This window comes from Trachymyrmex septentrionalis, unplaced genomic scaffold, assembly GCF_001594115.1.
Source record: "Trachymyrmex septentrionalis isolate Tsep2-gDNA-1 unplaced genomic scaffold, Tsep1.0 scaffold14, whole genome shotgun sequence".
NCBI lineage: Eukaryota > Metazoa > Arthropoda > Insecta > Hymenoptera > Formicidae > Trachymyrmex > Trachymyrmex septentrionalis.
In genome coordinates, this window is record NW_017304543.1 from 927953 (window position 1) to 951548 (window position 23596).

At 40.7% G+C, this 23596-nt stretch overlaps 3 protein-coding genes across 6 annotated transcripts in view; 1 reads left to right on the plus strand and 2 right to left on the minus strand.

Moving 5' to 3' along the window:
* The window catches only part of LOC108745472 (alpha-ketoglutarate-dependent dioxygenase alkB homolog 4), a 2170-nt gene extending 1904 nt beyond the window's left edge, over positions 1–266 (minus strand). Inside the window, exon 1 of the mRNA XM_018481642.1 lies at positions 83–266. Within this exon, the coding sequence (XP_018337144.1) occupies positions 83–184 (102 nt within the window). The 5' untranslated portion in view covers positions 185–266. The remainder of the gene's footprint in view (positions 1–82) is intronic.
* A 366-nt stretch (positions 267–632) lies between these two features.
* LOC108745414 (peptidoglycan recognition protein) lies at positions 633–3506 on the plus strand. Its single transcript, XM_018481554.1, has 4 exons — positions 633–742; positions 1190–1400; positions 1792–1910; positions 2057–3506. Exons 1-4 carry the CDS (start codon positions 691–693, stop codon positions 2239–2241), a joined length of 567 nt encoding a protein of 188 aa, XP_018337056.1. The 5' UTR covers positions 633–690; the 3' UTR covers positions 2242–3506.
* Positions 3507–4826: 1320 nt separating this feature from the next.
* Positions 4827–23596, minus strand: part of LOC108745515 (protein split ends-like) — a 92919-nt gene continuing 74149 nt past the window's right edge. Inside the window, exons 3-13 of one of the 4 annotated variants that reach the window (XM_018481693.1) lie at positions 20395–20948; positions 19484–20103; positions 19136–19316; positions 18625–18916; positions 17569–18294; positions 8219–17486; positions 7996–8112; positions 7743–7856; positions 6805–7554; positions 6440–6598; positions 4827–6223 (exon numbers count right to left, since the gene is read on the minus strand). In XM_018481693.1, the coding sequence (XP_018337195.1) occupies positions 6095–6223; positions 6440–6598; positions 6805–7554; positions 7743–7856; positions 7996–8112; positions 8219–17486; positions 17569–18294; positions 18625–18916; positions 19136–19316; positions 19484–20103; positions 20395–20948 (12910 nt within the window). In that variant the 3' untranslated portion in view covers positions 4827–6094. Of the gene's footprint in view, positions 6224–6439; positions 6599–6804; positions 7555–7742; positions 7857–7995; positions 8113–8218; positions 17487–17568; positions 18307–18624; positions 18917–19135; positions 19317–19483; positions 20104–20394; positions 20949–23596 lie in introns of all 4 variants that reach the window. The other 3 variants (XM_018481692.1, XM_018481691.1, XM_018481694.1) reach the window with 3 other exon arrangements.

The following is a 23596-nucleotide window of genomic DNA, read 5'->3' on the forward strand; positions in this document are numbered from 1 at the left end:
AATTTTCGAAAAATGTTACAACTAATCGCGGGAAATTCCGATGTCACGCTTATCAGATAGGTTAGGGTACTCCGTATTCTACCTGTAACTCGTTTTTCAGATTCGGTTTCGAAATTTCGTATTCGGCCTCGCAAATCAAACAAGAACGTATTCCTTTGCAACCGCATGGTCGAACGGTCTCCATTACGTTCTCTTTCCTTCTCGAGAAATATACAGAAACACTGGAAGAATCACAATATGACGAATGCTTGTGAACGTATGCGAACTGTAAAACCTGGCAAAAGTCAATTCTTGGAAGCATAACAAGTTATCTTCAATCGATATATCGATTGAATGAATATTTTGTTCAATAATAAATCTTAATTCAAGACAAAATTGCTCTTATTAATTATAATTAATTTCTAAAGTAGAGAAAGAGAGATTTATTTAATAAAGATTGTTAACATGATTATTAATAAATATTATAATTTTATTCGTTTATCATGATAAGTAACAAATTCATATTTTAATTTTTCCATTTCGGTCGCTCCTCCTTGCTGCAATTGAAAAGTGCGAAGTCCGAGTAATTATATGATTATTCAGTTAATTCTCATTATCACTTCGTCATAAGTCACAACCCGAGATATTATTAACGTTACATTCCAATCTTTCGATCATTTCCTCATACAGTTGCACATCGTTGCTGTGAGGATGATGAGAATCTGTTTCGTACTTTTACTGGCACTCCCTGCCAGTTTTGCCAGTAAGTATCTTTCTAAATTCTTAACCGATTGTTGTTTATCACTTTATGAAATTCTTTGAAATTATATTTGAAATGTATCGTTTCTCTGCATATCTTATTCTGTCCTTCGTGAAAGAAAAACATTTCAGCAAAAGAAGGAAAAGAATTCTTTCTTTGTTTTTTCTCATTATTAATTATTATATATGTTACTTTCCAAAATAGACCGAGTTCATATAAATATATAAAAAGGACATAAAAGATACTGTTATAAAAAAGTTAATCTTTTCCTAAATTATTTTCAATTTTCTTGTAAACAGAAAAGTAAAAAAATTTTATTAACATCTGAAAAAATTAAATTATTTTTTTAAGATTTCTCTTCTTTAGTAAAAAAATCATGTGTCTTTAGTATTATAATTAAAATGATTAAATAGTTAATTAATTAAGATTATTTTTCATTGAATATTTTAGCAAAGGTCAAGTGTCCAAATATCATCAAAAGAAGTCAATGGAGCAGTGTTCCTCCTGGAGAAGTTAATTATTTAATAGTACCGATACCTTATGTGATAGTACATCACACAGTCACTCCCGAATGTAATACGCGAAGTAGTTGTACAAGTAGCGTCGACAACATTCGCAGTGTTCATATGGACACAAATGGTTGGGACGACATTGGTTATTCGTAAGCTATAACATTATCTTCATTATGATTATATGAAAATTTTTCGAGTCACTGGGATACTAATCATACTAAATAAAGCCAAGTAGTTATCACTTTTTTTTCATTCTTAGATGCCAATAACTTATTGATTATTCTAATTTCGGCGAAACAATCTTAATAAAAAAATCTTAATTTTTTTTCAATGCTTGCTATAATTTATTTTAAATATTTGCACCCTATTTAATTGCATATAATTTCATTATATTATATTAAAATATAAGTAAATGTTTTGTGTACTTGCTTAAATAAAATACCGTTTATTTTATACTTACATATGTATGTCTGTTTGGATGACAGAGAAATATGAAAAAGATACTCATTTACTTGATAATTATTGTTTTCGTTTTTAAAGTTTCTTGATCGGTGGCGATGGAAACGTATACGAGGGATGCGGATGGACACGCGAAGGAGCTCATACGTACGGATATAATAAAAAATCTGTCGGTATAGCTTTTATTGGGAATTTTGAGCGTAAGTGTTATCGCAATAAATCGTACGAAACGTGTCTATCACTAGTCTATCACTAGTCCTATTGTCTCTCATTAGCGAGATTATATCAGTATATATTTTTTTGCTACTGTAAATTACTCTATTGTGACAATATTTTTTTTTTTTAGGAAATGAAGTTAACCAGACAATGGTAGATACTGCACATCAATTAATCAAATGTGGAAAATCCCAAGGTATCCTTCGAAACAATGTACGCGTGCTCGGTGGACGACAGGTAATTTCAACAGCCAGTCCTGGAAGTCACCTCTACACGAAAATTCAAGATTGGCCTGAATGGAGTAGCGATCCTTAGATGAGTGTTTCAAAAGTGCTCTCGATCAGATCGAGGTGTCCAAGTTTCATAACGGAGACAAAATATTTTTAAACATAAATCTCGTAATATTCATTCTTCTACAACAGAGTTTCAATTTTTTTAAACAAGATTTGTAAGGTAACTTTGCTATTCTTGTCGCAGGACTGATTTATATTAATCCGTGTCTCGTACGATAGGATTATGTAGAACAAGCTGAAACTTTCTATCGCTGTCTTGTCGCAACTCATTAGCAAAATCAACAAAAAGTATGACAAATGTAAGACCGTAAGAAATATACGTCAATATTCGAGGTAATAGTTTGTGTTTTATTATATTACCTTTCTAGCGAGAAGTCCAGCTCCTGATCTAATATAAAAAGAAAGTTCTTAACATACGTTTTTTTAACGCATTAACATTTCAGAAGAACGCATGTAGACGGCGCGGAAATAAATCGTGGAGATTGTGACGAATTTAGGAGATGGAACGGTGTGTCGCAACGTATATCAATACTATTCAAGTTTCATTCTTTTTTTTTTCGATTATTATAGGAGATCACGTAATTACTAATATACAAATGATACATTATCACCGAGAGTTCTCTTACACAGAATAAATATATTGCGCATATTAGCGGGTTTTTCAAGAATGACGCAATCGAGCCGTGCTTAAGTTTTTTTTCTTTTTAATCATAGTTATTATTATCGTTAATATCCATATAATTATCAATAACTACAGTAAAACACAAAACAAAAAAGGATATAGTGATATCTGTACATTCTCCTTAAATGATTAACGTAAACATTTTTTTGTATACCTTGTAGCCTACAAATAGGAAGAAACTAAATCATAATATTCACAGATATTTTACAAGATAGACGAGGCCCGCCGACCTGCGCACGCGTCGCGTAACAATGGCACAGGAAAACATGTAATCCTGCACCTACATACTATATGACTGGCTGCTGAAGAAAGAGTGAAGGGGAAAACACAGCGCTTTCGTGAAAATATAAACGAGACGTCACGCGACACGTGCGCACGTTCGTGCCTTATGTACTTACTCATAGCTATAATATATACGCGTTTTCTTGTTTTTTTATCACCTTGCTCGCTCAATTATACCTCTACACTGTACATATCCACAACGCATCTTTTACACTGTACATGCACACGCTCCGCGAGTATCCGCGCTGCCTTAAAGTAATTGTAAATCGCAGGGATGAACGGAACGATGATAATTACGATGCAGTTCATCGCCATAAATAAAATTAATGGATTCATCGAATCGTCAATCGTTTCTAAAATTAATAGCGGAACGATGAGATAAGTAAATAAAATAAACGATCGTGTTTCTTACAATTATATCTGCAATTTTCATAAACAATACTATAATTGTATGCATTAGACCTATAAATATCCAGATAACAATTATTTGAAATGATAATCGAATTATTTGAAATTAATCTGTTTATCCTTAAAATCCAGATTTGCATTATCTAGATCTTAGTATCCAAAAAAGATAATCACTTCTCTCTCAAAACTGCTCTCGAATAAATCTAATTCAAATTTAAGTAATCAAACAATTCGGTAGCTTAAGTATTTGGAATCGAAGGATATCGGCAAATATCGAATCGTATTTATAACTTTACTACGCATCGTTTTCTAATGAAATGTTAAAAAAAAAAGATTAAGTTTTTTGCTAAAGAAAAATGAAATATTTTAGATAAAGATACTCATGATTTGTAAAGTGTCCTCGCAATTTAGAATTAGAACAAATGGATGCGCATTTCGTTCATCCCTGATACTTTTGCATGAAGATTACTCTCTAGAGGCATGCGCCCTACGCGCAGCAGCATAATCGTAAATAGATATAAGTTTCTTAATTTACTTAAAATGTTTTTTGACGGCTTGGTGTGATATAGTGTAATCTCTGGTCTATACACATAAGCGCATTTATTATCTTGGACACGAATGCTAAAGAGTCTATGAGTCGTCGTACGACGGAATCGAGGGATGGGGTGTAAAGATAGGTGTACACTACACGTGCAAACGAACAATGAAACGAACGAACAACGATCGTGAATTGAACACCGTTCTACTCGCATTCGCTGCTCATTCGTTGTTCGTTCTGCTCGGGTATATCTACCTCTTGTAGGATGGAAGTGTATATGGGGCGTCAGTGGTCAATGAGATCGGTCATACTGTTTCTCTCAGTATGACAAATAAGCCCCATTTGTCCTTAAATGTGCAGATTGGTATGCCCTAGCTAGCCTGCTGTAATAACGTTAATAATAATTAATAGCAGCGATAATAGTAGTGATAGAATAGTAGTAGTAGTAGTAGTAAGTAGTAGTAGTGGTAATAGTATAGTGGTAATAATAGTAATAGCAGAGTGGTATAATATAGTACTTTTAATAATAATAATAATAATATTAATAATAATGATAATAACAGTAATAAGAATGGGTAATGTGATCAGTATTACCAGAGCCATTTATTAAAATAAATTAAACGTGAAATACGATTATATATTTCATAAATGAGAAAATCGATTCATCGTTTAATTTATTTTATGTATCCCTCCCTCCCCTCCCAATTTTTCCATTTCTTTATGTACGTGTATGTATATATTTATATATGTGTGAGTGTATTAGAATTATACCGACACTGGCAACACTGGAAACACTGGTGATAATAGTAATCATAATAATCATAATGATAAAGAATAAGTAGTAACGTTAAAAATCTTTTTATAAGACGTATGACGCTAAGGGAGTATGCTAAGAATAATAATAATAATTCACAAATTTGCATCCTGCTTCGAGTAATTATGATACATACGCAAATGGATAGATCTACAAATAGATCGGAAATCCTACTCGGGGTAGCCCAACTTTTCTCGTTTCTCTGTGCTAGATGTCTAACATTGTAATTTACATTCTAACGATACGACCGACGGCGGCAGCAGCAACGGGCAGCAGCAAACTATCAGTTACATTAATATAATACATAATTATTTATATAGCGTAGTATTATACAAAAACACATCACATACCGCGCGGACCAATAGTCGAGCATCCCCTTATATGTTTTTACTTTTTGTCACCTTCTTTTTTTCTCCTTTATACGCAATTATATTATCGTTAAATACTTAAAATCACAGTAGTTATGCCCTCGGTGGCTCGCTTATATAATTTACACAATTTATCATTAATGCCTAGACCTCGCTTAAAATAACTCATGTGTAATAGTGACGAGTGTACGTTAAGGTTTTCCTATTCGTTATTATGCTTCGCAGTCCACTTGTCCATCTAGAGCAACGAATTATTACTGTTCCCTCTACGGGAAGGACGAGCGTAAGTAAACGGGCGTCGCGTGACGAATCGAAGGTCTTGTCTTGAGGGCTGGGGTTGTGCCTGACTCGCTTGTCAGAAAGACCAAGAGTGACGTCGGTCGATCCCACAAACGTTGTCAATGATTGACGCGAGTCACAAGCTGTTCGAAGAAAAAGAGGAGGGAAAAAGGGACAAGAGAACGAAACGAGCTTGCCCGCGCGAAATTCATCGAAGAGAGGCACGCACGAAGATAACCAGGTGCTAACCTCGCTTCACTGCACAACCTCGTGCCTCGCTTTTTAGGCCTACGATCTAAAGATTGGCTTACCGCCGGGTTCCGTTTGATTGTCACTGATACAACTCCTAACAAGGAGTTCTTCCTCTTGAATGCATCTCTCTGTTTCGCACAACAATGTGTGTCAGACGGACACTCCAGGCTTCATACCACGTGCGAAGCGTCCTGCGGTGCGCGAAGGCGAGAGATATAGTCAGATTATAATCCAGTAGGTCGCTGATTGGCCTCAAACCGTGGCGATGACAATTAATAAGTGAGCAATTTTTGCAACTCGGTGATGTAGGTCCGGTGCTATTCTTGCCAAAGTTTCATGCGCGAAATCACAAGATGGGAAAATGTGAACTACATACGCCGCCTAAAATAATTAATTAATTTGTAACATTAAATTTTAATCGTGCACTGTCATTAAAACCGAACAAATAATTAAAAGACAAAGCGATTCGTAGAAAACAAAATAACTGATATAATAAAACTTTTAAACTTGATAAAAGATTTGAATCTTGTGATTATAAAATTTTCATCATGCAAAATACATATGCACACACACACACACATAACAATTTTACCGTACCTGTTGCGACCCAGGTGCAGCAATATTTACAATTCCAGCAGCTTGCTTTTGTTGAAGATACATAATGAATCCTGCTTGAAGATTTTTGCTTTGTTGCAATACATCTACTTCATCACGGCCGCAAGGTAGTGCCAATAGCATGCAATGTTCATCTTCAGTCTGGAGGGCATCAAATGGCATATTAAAAATTATTTTATCTTATTTAAAATTTATTTGTGCAGCAAACATCATCTTTTAGTATTTACAAGAAATCTATTTATACAAAACGTTAAGATACAAATTATTTTTAAATACGAATAAATTTAGGATTTATAACATTGTATAATTCTAGTACTATAATTTAGTAAAGAGATTGTGACACATACCTGCATCTTTCTTGCTACGCCCTCGACTTGAGTTTGCTCCAATCTCATCCTTTGCGCTATTCTCAACGGCGGTGTAGAGCCATCGCTGTTACATGGAAGACTGTCTCTGGCTACTCTGGGATTGCCAAAGACAAAGTGCATCTGTACCGCTGCTTGATCGTTCTTGAGAGCTAATAAACCTTGCCACATAACCGGATGACGTTGGAGTAGCATCTGAAAGGAATCCGCTTGCGGTGGCACCTGAGACGCGTAAAGCGGCGGAGTGACGACCTGATGTTTCCTACATCTATCCGGCGTAGGAGCTCTACCTATTTCAGGTGGAGCCTCGCTGCCAGCCACAGGATATTGAGAACGCAAATGAGCGGGTGGTGGTTCGTACCCATAACTCGCTCTAGCGCTAGCTGGTGCGCCAGATAACGATGGATTACTTCCTGTGTATTGTGATGGAGGGGGTGGTAACGGTCTCATTCCCCCGTATAAATGAGCAATTTGCGGACTGTCGGTAGTACGATCCTGAGGCGTTCTTGTGCCTCGTCTCAGTTCTAAAGGAGGACTATGACTGTCCTCTATACCAGGATCGAGTTTCGGATCTAAAGATACGTGCGGAGATCTTGTTCCTGGAATGTGATAAGTTGTTATACGAGGAGCCGTTAACGCTTCCTGTTGCGCGCGTAGATATTGATATTGGAACATTTGAGAATGCAAGTAGTGGTCACGAACTAGTCCTCCGTAATGGTTGACGACTTCACTCTGTAATAGAATTATTTCTATAATTATTTAAATCAAAATATTTTTACACCAATTCACTTAATAAATACGCAACAACATTTCTTAAAACTTCATGCAATCTGTCAAAATAATCACTAAAAGAAAGCCTTGCTTAATTTTCACGTAAGTCGTACAAGTGTTTTATTAAAAGAATATTAGAAAGTAAGTACCTGTGAAGTATTAGCATGATGATGGGCAGGTGGAGGCAATGGAGGGCTCTGGGAACGATGCGGGGGGACAAGACCATACTGACCCCCTGGTGGAGTAGCACCCGTACTTCCATGCTAACCGAAACCAAACAGAGTTAGTTTAACGCCGTTTTAATGTATTCTGGATTAACCTTATTATTTTCATCTCGAGTGCAAGATTTTTAAACACACGCGTGAATAAAATTGGTGAAGAAAATTGAAATACAATACTTACCAGTGGAGGCTCGTACGTCGGCATCGGTACACTACGACTTTGCGGACTCGCAGTCGGCACCATAATACAACCAGACATTGGCACTTCCACCTTTTGCGGTTCCATTGGTCCAGTGGTCTGAAATTAATTTTCAAATATTAACCAGAGGTGATTTAAAACTTTTAGTCTATATTTCCTTCGGGTTTAAAATATCTCAAGTATTTCCTCGATTATAAAAGCTTACGACAGGAGTTTTCGGTGGTCGGACACTGTTCACGACAGTTGAGATCTGAGGATTGACGAGATGCGGTTGTGTAGGTGAACTTGCTACTGTTCCAATCGGTGGAACCACAGCCTGTAGCAAGTGCGTTTTCGGATTGAGCGGATGAGGTTGTCCATTGATACCCTTTAGAGCGGTAGGCTGCGGTTGATGGATTCTTGATGGTGTCGGAGTACTAACGTTCACACTGGCAGGATGTATATTCATCGGCAGTTTTTGTGGCATGTTCACTATCGTCGATGTTTGTTGCTTAGCGGCTTGGAGAAGATGTTGCTTGGGATTAGGCGGTACCCCAGTATTGTTGAGCACAGGAGACATTGGTTGACCTTGCTTTCCATTCGTTGGAGTCAGTGGCGCCTGTTTCGCACGTGGGCTCAAGCTGGGCGACATGACTCTACCGGGTGGTATTTGCAAATTGAGACCCTGTACTGCTTGCGCTGGTGGCTTGACGATGTTCTGTACTATCGTTTGGTTAGGTAGACTCGGAGCTACGGGTTTTGTGATAACTTGCTGTTGAGCCGATGTTACTAGCTTGCTGGCGTTCAATACGTGCGCCTTGAGACTCGTAGGTTTCGTTTGCAAAGAGGAGGTGGATATCGGTTGCGCTGTCGTAGTTGGGGCGGTCGTCGCAGTCACGGTAGTCACGATAGTCGTGCCAGTTGTCGAAGATTGTGCAACAGTAATCGAGGTGACTTGTATCGCCGGCGATTGTGGTTTCGTAATTACGCTAGTTTGCGGTTGGATAGTTTGTTGTTGCGTTGGTGTCGGCTGACAAGATGCGTGTTCTATAACAGCTTCTTTCTTCGGCTCTGCTGGTACTAAAACAGAACCCTCGGAAACAAGTTTCGTTCGTGGTGCTTCGTTCGTCGGGGTTGCGCCAGGTAATATGCTGCTTCGAGATTCGACAAGTGTTCTATTGATAGTTTGCGTCTGACCAGACGTAGATACCGGAATGTACTGGCCTTCCTCGGATTCTCTCATCGGTATCAACATTCCCGTAACTGGATCGATCAATGTCATCGGCTCGTGTGATACCGTCTTCAGCGGTGCTGATGTAACAGTTTGAATCGGTTCCTCTACTTTCGGGCTTTCCGGCTGAATCAATTTCGGCTCTTCCTTGATCGAAGTCTCTTGCGGCGCTACTGTTATTTCCTTCACCTTCTCCTCTCCACTATCGTCATTATTCTCCGATGTTCGCCTCGTTGCTTTACGACTTCCCCTCGGTGATTTGCGGAGTTCTATCAGCGGCACGATGGATTGTTGCGCTGTACTACGCGGAACGTTGTTGTGTCTAGTGCTTCGCCTAGTAGCATGCACATTTCCAGCATTACCGCTGATTAATCCTTTATTCGTGGGTGATCCGCGGACAACATCCTCGATGACATCGTCAACCGTGTTGCGGCTACCGTCTCTTTCAGCCAATCTTCTAGATTTCCTCGTGTTGGCAGCGGGAGAGACAAACTCCTCCGGCGGCACCTCCTTGACAGCGGCCACGGGTGTCACCGGTTGCGCATTCGATCCCGTTACGTTCGGCCCGGGAGATTTAATAGTGAGAATAAGTCGTGGACGACCTGCGTTGTCCTCTTCGCTGTCATCGTGGAATTCATAAACATCGGCTGGCAACTTATTCTTTTCAACGTGATGTTTGCTACCCCTGGAACTTCTACCACCTCGCCGATGAGAGACAGCGCTTGCGGTTCTACCACCTCGCCTGGTGGTAACCCCGCCGCGACTACCGCGTCTACTCTTCGTTCTGCCGCGACGACTCCTCGTACACTCGTTTTCGCATATTTCAATACTCTCGTCTTGATCGTCAGCCGAGACGAAGTTCTTTTTACTCTCACCCTCCGTCGACTCGGCGTCGAACCAATCCGACTCTTGCTTGCTAGTGTCATGCGAATCACTATTCATGCTTTCGTTGCCCTGTTGCACTTCGTCATCACCGTCATTACCTTCACCATCGCATAAAGCGTCAACCTTCTTTATAACACTTTCGATATTCACCTCTTTTGCGGACCAGTAATCGCTATCTTCCTTGCTATCGATTGGATCTTCCTTGGAATCAATAGCGAGAGGATCTGTGCTTGGTTCTTTCAATAGATCCTCTCCTGCCTCTTCATCTAATTCTGCTTCATTAGTTTCCTTTACAGCCTCCTCTTCTTTAATTTCATTTGTAGGTTCCAGTTTTATAGGAGTTTCCGTTTCAAGTTTCGATACAATCGTATCGACAGGTTCGACCTTAGGAATGCATGGTGCGATCTCTGTGTTAATCACTTCTTGTTTTTCTTGTTTCACATCTTCTTCTTTTATACATAGTGGATTCAAAGGCATCTCAGATTCAGTTACGTTATACGTAGCTTCTTCCATCGTTTCTTCCTGTTCGACATCGGCTGGTTCCTTCTTTATCTCATCGATCGGTGTAGATTGTACAGGAGGTGTAAGTTGCATCGGTTGAGCAGTTTGGTTAATTTGCGCTTCGGCATCCAACTCTAATTGTTGTCCTTGGATTATATGTGGTTCTAAACATTCCGGTGTGGTTTGCTCATTCACCGGTGGAGTTGACATAGAAGATACAGTGGATGGTACCACTCTGGTTATGATCGTCTGTGACACTGTAGATACCAAAGGTATGTGAGACTTGACTACTTGACTTTGAGAGACAGGTGACTGCCTTTGACAAACAACGGGTGTTTGTGGAATGACGCACTTATCGCTGAGCACCGATGATGTCGTGTTCGGTGTTACTTGTTGGGGAACTATAGGTACCACCGTTTTTATCAATGGTTGATTCGAAGAAGAGACTGTTTGTGGGCCTAGAGAGTGCACAGATTTGTGAAGTAGATGACCGTGAGCCACGATCACAGGACTTGGCGTAGAAGAGCGAGGTACGTGCGTAGTTAGAAGTTGAAGATTCGATACTTCCTGTTTTTGTCTTGGTGATAGCAGATTGCTGTCTGTTGTAATGGGTACGGAAATTTGCTTCTGCGTTCTAGGTGACATCGTGTAACTGTCCGTGATGTAAGGTTTGCCAAATACTGGGCTGGATGTGCTAGCGTTAATTTCTATCTTCGCCGTTTCAGGTATATATGTAGGCGGTTGATTCGGCGAGGGAACCTTAGGAGAGGTGGACGCTTTGTTGGTTGGTTCCGGTATAACGGCGGGTGATAATTTTGGTTCATCTAGTCTCTGAGGTTCGTTCGGATTTACGGGAAGTAGCGTCTCAATTACAGATTTGCCAGAGACATCGCGCGAGTTCTTGACCTGTATACCGGATGCCAATGGTGGCACCGGCATGTAAGGCCGTGGTGGGATATTCACGGTCAATGGCGGCAAACCACCGCGTGGATAGCCAGGTGCGGGTGCCACCATTCCAGAGGCATGCTGTATTACAGGCTGTTGAGTCGCCGCAGTCGAATAAATTTGCTGAACTGGCGTTTCTGGTCTATGAGCGGGGATAGGCACGCAAACTGCAATCTTAGTAGGTGGTGGCGGTGACGGTTTTCTTTTCCCCACATTGGGTACGTGCGGATTTAACGTAGGATTCCGTGACCATTGTCCGTTAGGTGAAAGCGGCTGAGAAACGCGCGGTGATGGTTGCGACGATACCAAAGGAGGCATTCTTGACGGGACTAATGGCGGCAACGGTGTTGCATTGGAAGATGAAACTGTCGTAACGTTTTGCATTTTAGGAGAAGCTTGACGCATCGGTACCATTTGAGATTGTGGAGATACAGGGAGCCTTTGATACAAAGGTTGCACTGTGATCGGCGATGGTCGGGAACTTGGAACGGAGAGTGGTTTCGGTACGTCACTGATCGGTACGCTACAAGGAACTAGCATAGGCTGTTTATATTGAGGTGGTGGCGGTGACGCGGACGTTCTTTGCACCTGTGCTGTTCTCTCTGGACTGGTTACGTCAGTATCTGATTCGCTAGTTTTTAATTGATGGGGTTTCACGGGTTCTCGTGCCTTATTGTGTTCGTTCAAACTCCAAGAATGAGCAATTACGGATGGTGGTGGACTCTGTGGTTTCGTAACTGCGGGTGGTAATCGTACTTCGATTGACTTTTCAGGCGTAGTTAAAATGGGTGCCATAGGTAACGTCTTCGTTGGAGATTTGTAGAACGATGGTATATCGGGTGTCTTTGGCGGTTGCGTGAGATCGACCGTCTCATAATTCGGATCTTCCTCCGTGTCCGTATCAATTTGGAGATCATGCTCGCTTTGTGGAGTATCTGGTTTCATGTCCGCGTCGCCCTCTCCCGTCGAGGCGTTCAGACTCTCGACCGCTTGCTGCATCTCTTCAACGTCCTCCTGGGGTGCTTCGGCCGGTGTCCCAGCAACCCCGTCGGCTTCCGTTTCTTCCTCTTCGCCCTCATAAGAGAAGTCCTCCGTCGAGGCGCCAAACGTTTCTTCGAGCAACGCGGCAACGGCGTCCTCCGTTTCTTCTTGCGAAATTGCCACTCGTGGTTTGTCCTCGTTTTGAGCCGGTGGTATCGTTGATACAGGTACTTCCGGTTCCTCTCTACCGCTTCGCGATTGACAACTGTTGTCCCTTTCTTCCGGTTCTGAGATACTTTTCACAGCATTTTCGTGAATTGTTTCATCTATTTCTATTCCAAAGCCGGGTATGAGCTTGTCCTTCTTCTTTTCCGACTTGGGAGTCTGAATGTTACTAGTTACAATTGGTGAAGTGATCGACGGCACGGTCGATACATTGGTAGTCACCTTAGGTATAGGACTTAATAATGTTTCTCTAGACGTGGATAAATTGGATGATATTGTCTTAGATACTAGTGGACTGCTCGCTCTCGGTGGACTAGGTTCGGCACCCAAATAAGGTAATTCACTGCTCTTTTCGTGATGATGGTGATGATGATGGTGATGGTGATGATAATCCTTTCGACTACGTTCCTCTTTCGACTTCTTCCGTTTCTTTTTCTTCTCCTTGACTTTTTCCGGTACTGTCGAAGGTGTGGACGGCTCGACGCTATCATTATCATCGGTAAATCGAAAGACATCATGATCATTAGGTTCGGTCGTGCACGCGGGGGCGGTCTTCGGAGAGCTCGGTATACGCAAGAGTTTCGCCTCGATTTCTCGCCCGGCTTCAGCAAGATCAACGCTGTTCTCATCTTCCGGCTGATGACGCCGTTTCTTTTCTGTTTTACGTCTCACTCTATCCATGTCGAGTGAGCTACGACCACCGTCGCTGTCCGAAGCGTAAGCGCTATTCTCCGACGTCATGTTACTAAATCTATTAAAGAAGGTGTTAGGTGGAGCATCGTCAACGTCATCCGACAGAGGTCCGAAGATATCCTCCATACGTTGAGAATCCCTTGCCTCTTGTCTGTTGAGCCTCTTTCGTCTTGCTTTAGCTTTATCTTCTCCATTTCGATCGCGTCTCTTCTCCTTTTTACTACGTTGCTTCTTATCGGCCCGCATTCTCTCCTCCGCGTTCTCCAATGTTGTTGTGACAATGGTCGTAGCAGCAGTGACAGTAGTTAATTCCGTGCCGTGATTTGGCCGGCAGTCTGCATTCGATGTGATGACATCAGCTTTATTCTTATGTTCTACATTCGGTTCGACCTTCAAATTGTCTTCGCTCGAGATGCTATTCTTCTGACGTTTCTGTTTCTTTTTGTGCGACTTCTTTCGTGAATCCCTTTCGTGATTATTCACCACTATCGTGGGATGATTCGTACGGAAACCAACGACTCGCTCGTCTTCGTCGGACGTACGAGGCTCCTCCTTAATATTCGTATGCACGCTGTTAACGATAACATTTGAAGTTTCTAGCGGATTCTGCTTTTCCTCAGTATCGGCAAAGCCGAGATCGACGTCGCTTTCGAGGAATCTCTCTGTCTTTACAGGCTTTCGTACCTTATTGTTGAATGGTTCTTCCTCTTCGCTTGTATCTGAATGAATGCGAGATCGCGAGCCCTTTCTCGAGAGGGACTTGGTTCTCGTTGAATCCGATTCGGAAGAAGCCTCGTCCTCAGTCAGAGCTTTGCTGCTCACTGAATCTCCGTCCCAAGATGTACATTGTTTCTTCTCTTCTCGTCTAGCACGACTTTGCTTCAATTGGGAAAATTTATCTTTCAGACGTACTTGACGCTTCTCTTCTTCTAATTTTTGCATGTTTTTCGTTGAACGGGCTTTCACTTTGTCATACATGCTAATGTAAGCAGGCTCGTCATCGACAATATCGAAGATCGAATGTTTTTTAGGCTCGTCACTGTCTGTATCCGTGGCTGATGGATTTCTCGCCACCTGTATTTCGTGAGTAGAGAGAGGACCATCGTCCACATCGCTATGAGAATTTACTGTAGACTGTTGCTGTTGATGATGTTGCGCGTCTCTGTGATTTGTTCCCACAGAAGACTGCTCAGTCGATGGACTCGAGTCGCTTCTTTTGGAAAGTTCCAATCTTGACAGAAATTCTTTATCGGATTCGTGTGAGACTCTTGGGCTACGCTCTCTCGATTCCTTCTCCGATCGATTCTTCTTGCTCTTTTGTTTTTCTTTATTTCCGCTCTCCCTCGAATTATTTTCCCGCGTCGATTCGCCATGCGTTCCGTCCCTGCTATCTTGCGTTGTACTTTCCTTACTATCACGACTCTCCCTGCTCTCTCGACTAGAACGATGCGAATCATTACGATGTTTGCGATCTTCGGATCTCCTGTTTTGCTTAGACCGGTCTTTGCTGTCTCGCCGATGATCCGAAAGTTTCACACGCTTAGCGTCTTCGTCTGTGGGGCAATCTTGCGACGAACACCTACGCTTGATCGGTATCGGTGCCGGAGCAACCTGATTCTGTGATTGCGGAGTAGAAGGATGTAGATGATTTTCAGTCGATTGCCGTCTGTTATCATCACGTTCTCTCTTCTCTTTGTCCTTTTCTTCGCGATCTTTTCTCTTGTCGCGCTCGGTCTTCTCTTTCTCCCGCCTCTCTTGATCTTCGCGTTCCCGTCGCTTTTCTCTTTCATGTTTTTCCCTTTCAAGTTTTTCGAGTCTCTCTCGTTCTTCTTTCTCGCGTTTCTCCTTTTCTATCTTTTCTCGTTCTTCCTTCTCTTTTCGACGTTCACGTTCTAGTCTCTCTTTCTCTTCCCTTTCTCGTTTTCTTTCTCGTTCGAGACGTTCCTTTTCTTCTCTCCTTCTTTCTCGTTCTAATCTGTCTCGTTCTTCTTTTTCTCTTCTTTCTTGTTCTTCTCTTTCCTTTTTAAGACGCTCTTTTTCTTGCTTTTCACGCTCCAAACGAATTTCCCGATCTTTTCTTTCGCGTTCTTCCCGTTCTCTCCTTTCGCGTTCTTCTCGCTCTTTCCGTTCTTGTCGTTCTTTCTCCTCTCGTTCTCTCCTTTCACGTTCGATACGTTCCTTTTCTCGTCTTTCTTTTTCTTTAAGTTCATTCTCTTCCCTTTCTTTTCTCTCGCGTTCTCTTTCTTCCCGCTCTTTCCTATCTTTTTCCTGCCGTTCCTTGTCTTGTCTTTCTTTTTCTCGCCTCTCTTCATCCTTTTCGCGTCTTTCACGTTCCTCCTTTTCTTTTTTCTCTTGTCGATCACGCTCTTCCTTATCCCTTCGCTCTTGTCTATCACGATCTTCTTTATCTCTCCTTTCTTTCTCCTCTCGTTCTTTCCGTTCATACCTTAGTTCTTTGTTTTCCTTAATATCTCTATTATGATTATCCGTATTGCCGAAATCACTTACAACGTTTAAACTTTCATCCTTATCTTTGCGATTTCTTTCAACATCGGCTTCTTCCTTTCGTGATCTTCTTTGACAATCTTTCCCTTTATTATGTTTTGACTCTCTGCCATCCTTTCCATCGCGGGAATCTCTGCTCTCTCGACTGCTACCGCTCGTTTCTTTCTTTAAACGAGAACGAGTCAAATCTGTGGAAGTTGTGGATAATGACGATGAAGAGGAAGAATTGGATGAGGATGTTATGGAAGACGGTGGAGCTATCGAACTGGTAGTAGTCATGGAAGATACTGTGCCTGTTACGGACATCGTTGTTGTTGTTGCTACCGTTGACGAGGTTGTCGTAACAGGTACCGCTGGTGTTATCGTAGTCGAGAAGGCATCTGTTGACGCTGCAGTCACCGTGGGCGATGCGGTAGTCGCAGAGATGCTCAATCCCCGATGTGTCGAGGCTCCAAGAGTGTGAATGCTACCTATGCTAACATTGTTGCTTAGAAGACTACTGGCTGACGCTAAACCACTACCGTTGCCACTACTGGCTGCTGTTCCACTAATAAGACCGATTGGTAGAGAAACCGGTGGTAATTCAGGACTAACTGTCTTGATAGAAGTACCAGGTGTAATCGGCGTCGCTGGCGTTGGATGTATGCAGTTATGTTGCACTATCCGCGGATCGGTCTTCAACATCGACGAGGCTATCGAGGTCGTCGTCGCGGTCAAACTTGCGGACAATGACGTATTAATGCCGACCTGACTAACCGAAATACCGCTGGTCGGCTGTACCGGCGGATGACTAGGAAACGGATACTGCAGACAAACTTTGCTAGTACAGCCACTAGTGGTGAGACCAGCGGTGCTCCCGATCATAGAACTAACGCCAATAACACCAGTAAATTCCCGCGGTTCGTACTTTTCACTGAAGTTCTCCAATCGCTTAGAGTCTTCATCAAACACGCTTCTTTTCGCGAGAACTGACTTCACTATATCGGAAGGTTGCACTTCATGGAGATCCATATCGAGCAGTTTATGCCGAAATCGGAATCTTTCTGAAGCGCTCGCATCAAGTTTTGCCAGTGCATCACCGCCAGCAGCACTTAATGCTCTCGAACCAGACCACTTTTCGTACTTTTCATCCAGAGAACGTATCCTTTCCTCCAGACTAGGGGACTGTGGCGCTGTTTCGCTATCGGAACTGGTTGGACTCGAGCTGGTATGTCTGGGAGGCGGTGAAGCCGGTGGTTGTGGAGCGGCACGAGGACTGGGCGCAGTAGACAAGCTGGCACATGGCGGACTAGCAACTTTGGCGAGGCTGGCACTGCTCGATCGAGTGCTGCTGCCATTGTTGTTATTACTACTGCTTGTATTGTTGTTATTGTTCAACATTTGAGCCGCAAACCTTGGTAAAGGCAGCGACAATGGACCTTCGTGACTCCTTTCTCTAAATCGTCTTGGTTCGCTAGGTACTAAATTCTCCGGTCGCTCATCAACAAGAGGAGTACCTGGTCGAGATCCATCATGATGTTCGTGATGCCTGTAAAAAAATACGGTTATTTTAGCTTTAATAATTTTTAAATGTTTTTTTTCTATTTTGTTTAAATATTAACACAGCTCACCTGCTAGTGGCATCCCGACGACGTTTACAAGGTCCAGGACCCCTGCCCTCGCAACTACCTCTCCTTGTGCTATGATGCACCACTACTTTGCTATCACTAACGCGCCTAAAGTCCATGCCTTTTCTACTAGAGTGCGAGGTAACGAGTATCGACGCAATTTCCGGCTCGTCATCTTCACAAAGTATTGTCGTCGACGAACTGTCAAGTTTAGCGCGTTTCTTCGGTACGAAACCAATCTCGTCGCCGCTACTGTGACATTCTTCGAGTTGTTCCAATAAATGGACGCGCTCCTTTTGGAGATGTCGAATGTCGGGTGGAGGTAATAATGGTGGCGGTGGCGCAGGTGGATCGACACTCGTAACGACGCTTTGCACTGTGTGACGCCGTGATGGTGGCGGGCAATCGTCGTCGTTGAGTTTGCTGTCACTGAGTACGCTGCTCTGATAATCGTCGTGACTTGCACCGCTACCTTGACTAAACTCGTCGTAGCTACGAAACCGTCGCGACGTCGGTTCAGCGTAATCACCATCGTAGTAGGAATCCTGATAGGATCGTCTACTACTTCGTGACATCGCTGTTGGATGGGCTGGACTCGCACCAGGTGTACTGCCTCCAGAAGTTCGCGAGTAATTTGCCGTTCTTGATCGCGGGGGCGTGTCATAGCGTGTAAATCTGTTGCTCGAACTCGACACCGTCACTGCCGAATCGAAACTACTACGCTCCCGCCTAGAAGGAATCCTTCGAATCACGAATGCAATCGTTTTATAAGTTCTTGATTGTAACTCGTGAACTTATACATAAGCATGCATCTATTTCATTAATAAACTACCAGAATATCTGATAGTTATATTCATTAATAAACTATCAGAATAATACCATAATCTAACAGAATATCAAATAATTTAGAATAATTAGAAATTATTTCAAGTAAAGATTGTTAAATATCAAATATATACATTAAAAAAACTTCTTATTTTATTAATATTAAACATTTCATATTTTATCGAGATATTTTTTAGCTATAATAAAATTGATTTATAAAGAAAGTATACATACGTCACGTCAAATGAAGATGCTGGAGAAGGCCTCGAGTCCCAAGGCTTTTCACTAACATTTCCTTGACGCTCGAGATGTTCATAAAACGTTTCCTGACATTCCCTTGAGGCAAAATCGACCTGCAAACGGCGACCACGAAGTGCAGCTCCCCGCATTTCTTTTACAGCAGCTTGAGCGCAACTTATTTGATCGAAAAAGACCAGAGCATGACCACGCTCACGATCTACCACTACCTGAGTTATCGGTCCAAATTGATGAAATTGCATGTTTAAGTATTTCTCGGACATGCAATCTAAAAAAAGAAAAAATATTTAATATACTTAATTCCATGTTTTGACATTGTTGCAAATTTTAATGCTACTATCTGATGTAACTTTTAATAAAATAAAACTACTGGCACATCGTTCTATTGCATTGTGATAAAAACAGTGCTTTTAATATTTCTTAGTACATAATATTTCTAGTACATATAATAAATATAATAAAAAATATAATAAATATAATAAAATACCTCCGATACCATCAACCCAAACGCAGGATGTGGGCATCGACTTCCCGAATCCAAGTTTAATTCGATTCGCACCTAAATGTTCACCATCCATCGATCTCATCGCTTTAACAACACTACCGATATCCGAATATTGGCAAAAAGCGTAACTTGACACGGCGCCTTGTTTTTTAATATCAATTTCCTGCAAAGAAATATAACGGGGTGTTCGTTTTAATGTCTATTAGGCTTAGATATTATTTTTAATTGGATTTCTCATTTGAAAGTTTTGTTCAGATAATTTTGTTTTTATTCAATTTCTATACTAACATCATAAACAAATGTTCCAATTTCAAAACAATTTACACTCACTATTATTTCGCCGAACGGTTCAAAATGCTTCCTGAGCTCGGATGCGGTAACGTCTTTCTCGAGATTACCGATAAACAATGTTCTTGTTGCTTTCGGATGGTACTCATCGAGTTCCGCCTCGTACGGCCTAAACTCGTTGTCCTCCACATCGTATCCTTGATAAGGGGCTACTTCAATTTTGCATCCAAAGAACAGCTTATCTTGCGAAACTTCGAGAGCTTTCTCCACGTCCTCGGGTTTCTTAAAACAGACTAGGGCATATCTGTCGCCGGCTGCACCGACGACCTTCACCCACGTCACCTTTCCGTGCTTCTTGTACTCGTGGAAAAGACCATCCTTGAGGGAAGTATCGCTGCTACGTGCCGGCAGATTTCTAACGCAGATGGCCAATGGCCTGCGATCCTCCGTGACGGCTACGTTGCTGGTGCGATGCGGAGAGCTACCGGGCGACGTGCTACCCCCGGAAGAGCTGCCGCCCGAGCTACCGCTTCGACTGCTGCTGCTACTTCCGGAACGACTACTACCGCTTGGCGAGCTGCTCCCACTTCGTGATTTTCTTCGCTGTTTCTTGTGCTGTCGCAAAGCACCAGTGCTACCGCTACCACCGCCTCCACCACCTCCTACAACAGAAGAATGATTAAAATTAAATGGTAACGTAGTAAATATGAAAAAGAAGAGAGAGAAATATGTATTTGTTATTTTTCTTCAGGCAAAATATTTACAGTTTGTAGCAATGAAATTTCCATATTCTTTATACGCTCGGCATCGAGCAGTTTCTATCTTTGACATTCTCTTAACATTCAAATTTAATGAACTCAATACACTCAAACGAGTAACAAATATACATGGAAGCTAGACGCGTGTCTTTCTTATGATGATAAATAACTCTTCTACTGGATTAGAATGACTACCTTGTTCGTCTTGGTAAGCGTCATTGGTGGCGGGCGAAGGTGGCGGCGGTGCACCGCCGTACCTCGAACTCGTCGGCTCGTATGCCGACCAGGACGACGGCGGCAGACTTCCACGATGTCGGTCTAAGTGGGGCGGGGGCGGCGGCCCAGAGACGTACGGGCCGGTCCTCGGGTATAGCCGATCCCTCGCCCTGCTCGATGTCACGTGATAAGAACTCGTAGGTGGTGGACGGCTGCGGGATATGTAACCGCCAGGGTCCCCCGTCGATGGATCCGTTGAATGACTGCCGACGTTGCCGCCGCCGCTGCCGCCGCCGCCGACGACGCCGCTCCCGGTGCCAACCACTCGGTTGCTCCTCTCGCTACCGTAGAAGCTGCCATGGGAACCACGTGAGTCGAAATTCTCGCTTCCCCTGTCTCCTCGTTCACCGCCGCCGCCGCTACCGCCGACCCCGGCACCGGTGCTCCCGCTACCGCTGCCGCCACCGGAAACGCCGCCTGTTCCGCCGCCTCCTCCCCCGCTACCGCCGCTGGATCCATGATCCTCTGAACTTCTGAAAGACGAAAAAACTCTGCTTAGTCATCGACCAGGGAACGGCCGTTAGTACTCGGGTCAATGAAAAGTCGCCACGAAATACATTCGTCACTCTTCCTCTTCAGGATTGTTTTATTTATTTAACAAGTCATGCGGTGAAGAAGTACTGTTACAAGTTAGATCTGCTTTAATTAAAGAAGAAATACATTTGTTTTCTTCTGTTTTTAAAGGAGTTTTAGCCTATTAGAGGAGTATTGCCATCAGTTGTATTTATTGCTTTTGAAATTACGCGATAATTCTTCACTTTGATGTAATAATCTTTTATTATTTTCAAACTGGATTTTATCGTCGTCATCTCATCGTTTTGTTCTTATTCGCTTTAATCTTATTTGTTAATCAAAGATCAAAGAAGTTTCTTGAAAAAATGACGCTGAACCAAACTAATTTCATTTAATTCAGATTTCATCTATAGTTGCTTTTTAATTATATGCAACATTACAAAAAATAGAATTTTCGTATTTACTGTTTCATTCTTTTTATATTACACAGTCATTGCAATACATTAGAATGTATATCCAATTTCATATTTTAGATGTATAATTAATCTTATTTGTTTTTCTTTGAAAATTAATATGATACTTGATTTATATGACGAATCCACTTGCATATTACAATTTAGATGTAAAATTAGATAAATTTGTATTTTAAAAAATTCGTAATTAAAAACGGAAAAAGCAAGCACGCATATAGATCTCGCTCAAAAATGTGACGTAAATGATACAAATATTAAAAAATGGAAATTATATCCATAAATATAAAGTGTTTAGTATAAATGCGTTGGGTAGAAAAACGTCCGAAGTTGTCGAATAATAGAATTTACTTTATATTCAATACTTACATTTCTTATAAAACTAATATTATTTTTCCTTAACATTGATATTGCAAAACGGATAATTTTTAAGGCGAGATAAAAAATACAAAATTTGGATGAGTTTTGTTTTAAGATTGCAAATGAATTGAAGAAGTCATATTGTTTAATTTTAAATAAATTTTAATAGAACATTTAATAAGCTTTATAATATTCTTTAAAAAGATGTACGTTAAATTAAAAATATTAAGTGTAGAAAAACGCACTTAGTTTTTGAGAAGAAATATTATATTCAATAAAAGATGCTTATTATCAAACGTTCTGTATAATTGTTGTACTGGATACAAGAAAACTGTAACGTTCATGAACTTTGCGATGAGAAAAAAAATTAATTGCCTTCAACTGTGCGCATAAAAATAAAATGATATCAGTGTCGTATCAGTCATGTGAGAGAAAGCAAGAAAACGATTAATAATAATAATAATAATAATAATAATAATAATACTGTGTAAATTCCAGGTTGAAATATTTAGACATTCCAGCGGAAAGTCCGAATATCGAAGCGATACGAATATTTAGAATGCAATGACGTATTTGCATTTCTATCACCCCTGGACCTGCGAACCAATTTTCAACTTTTCCCGTCTTTGCAGCAATTATAATATTCATAAGATTAGAATTTTCCAATTTTTCATTTTATTTAAATTCTCAATTTAATCCTAATTAAAAAATTATTTTATACACAAAACATATAAAATGTGGATCAAATCAAATTCGAATATCCTTATCAATATGAAGTTAAATTATATTCTTCGACAACTTCGAATGATAAAATTGTTAAACACGCGAAGTTATTCTGGTATCGCGAATATACTAATAACACAGTATCAATCTGCGATTAAAAAGAAAAAAATTAGATTTCGTGCTGCGAAGTTTTCATTGACCAAATGATACTTGATATTCCGAAATCATTGATAATATATATTTGATAATATATATTCCACTTCATTGGAAAAAAATTCAAAATATTTAAGTAATTGAAAGAATTGACTGTTCGCACATTTTACAAAATAATTTTAACGAATAAAATATGCAGCAAGGAAACACTTGATTGAAAACGGAAATCGAATGGTTTATAATTCGTAAATTTCGTTATCTTGACAGGACTTTATTCGATAACGTTGTTATAAATATATTCTAGTACGCCTCAAAAGTTGCAACTAAGCGATCGACCGTTGCAATAGAAACTCATCCAAACGATATATATTGAATGATTATGTAAAAAGCATAATAATCCCCTGACATTAGAGTACATCATGATGAATTTACTAATCGTTTTAATAGCTCTTTTACATTTTAATGCATGTCATCATCGAAAGATCATTAATACATGTACTTGAAGATAAAACTTATAAAAAATTGTTCGATTATCTGCTTAGGAAGTAAATTATTTCACAAAATATCATATATTTTTCAGAAATTATAATAAAAAATTATTCATTATCAAAAATAATTTTTTCCAAGATTATCTGCCGTAAACAAATTTTTCAGTTGTTCGCAAAAAAAAAAGAGTGGAAAAAAAGGATATACTTTAAAAGAAGTAAATTATTTCACAAAATATATTTCTATTCCTCTATAATCAGTTATTATATCAGAATTGTATTTCAAAATTAATATTACAAAATGTTGATGATTCGATATATTCAAACTCATTTTCTGGGGTACTTTGTTCTTTCAATTGTAGCAAATAAGTGACACAATGAACTGTTTCATTTTAATTGAAAATTAGGTCACACCGT

Bases quoted from the DNA above. Each gene is read 5' to 3' on its own strand.
- LOC108745414 (XM_018481554.1), top strand. From the start codon at position 691: ATGATGAGAATCTGTTTCGTACTTTTACTGGCACTCCCTGCCAGTTTT. The intron at 1,401-1,791 runs GTAAGCTATAAC...TCGTTTTTAAAG, and splicing joins TGGGACGACATTGGTTATTC to TTTCTTGATCGGTGGCGATG. The intron at 1,911-2,056 runs GTAAGTGTTATC...TTTTTTTTTTAG, and splicing joins TTTTATTGGGAATTTTGAGC to GAAATGAAGTTAACCAGACA.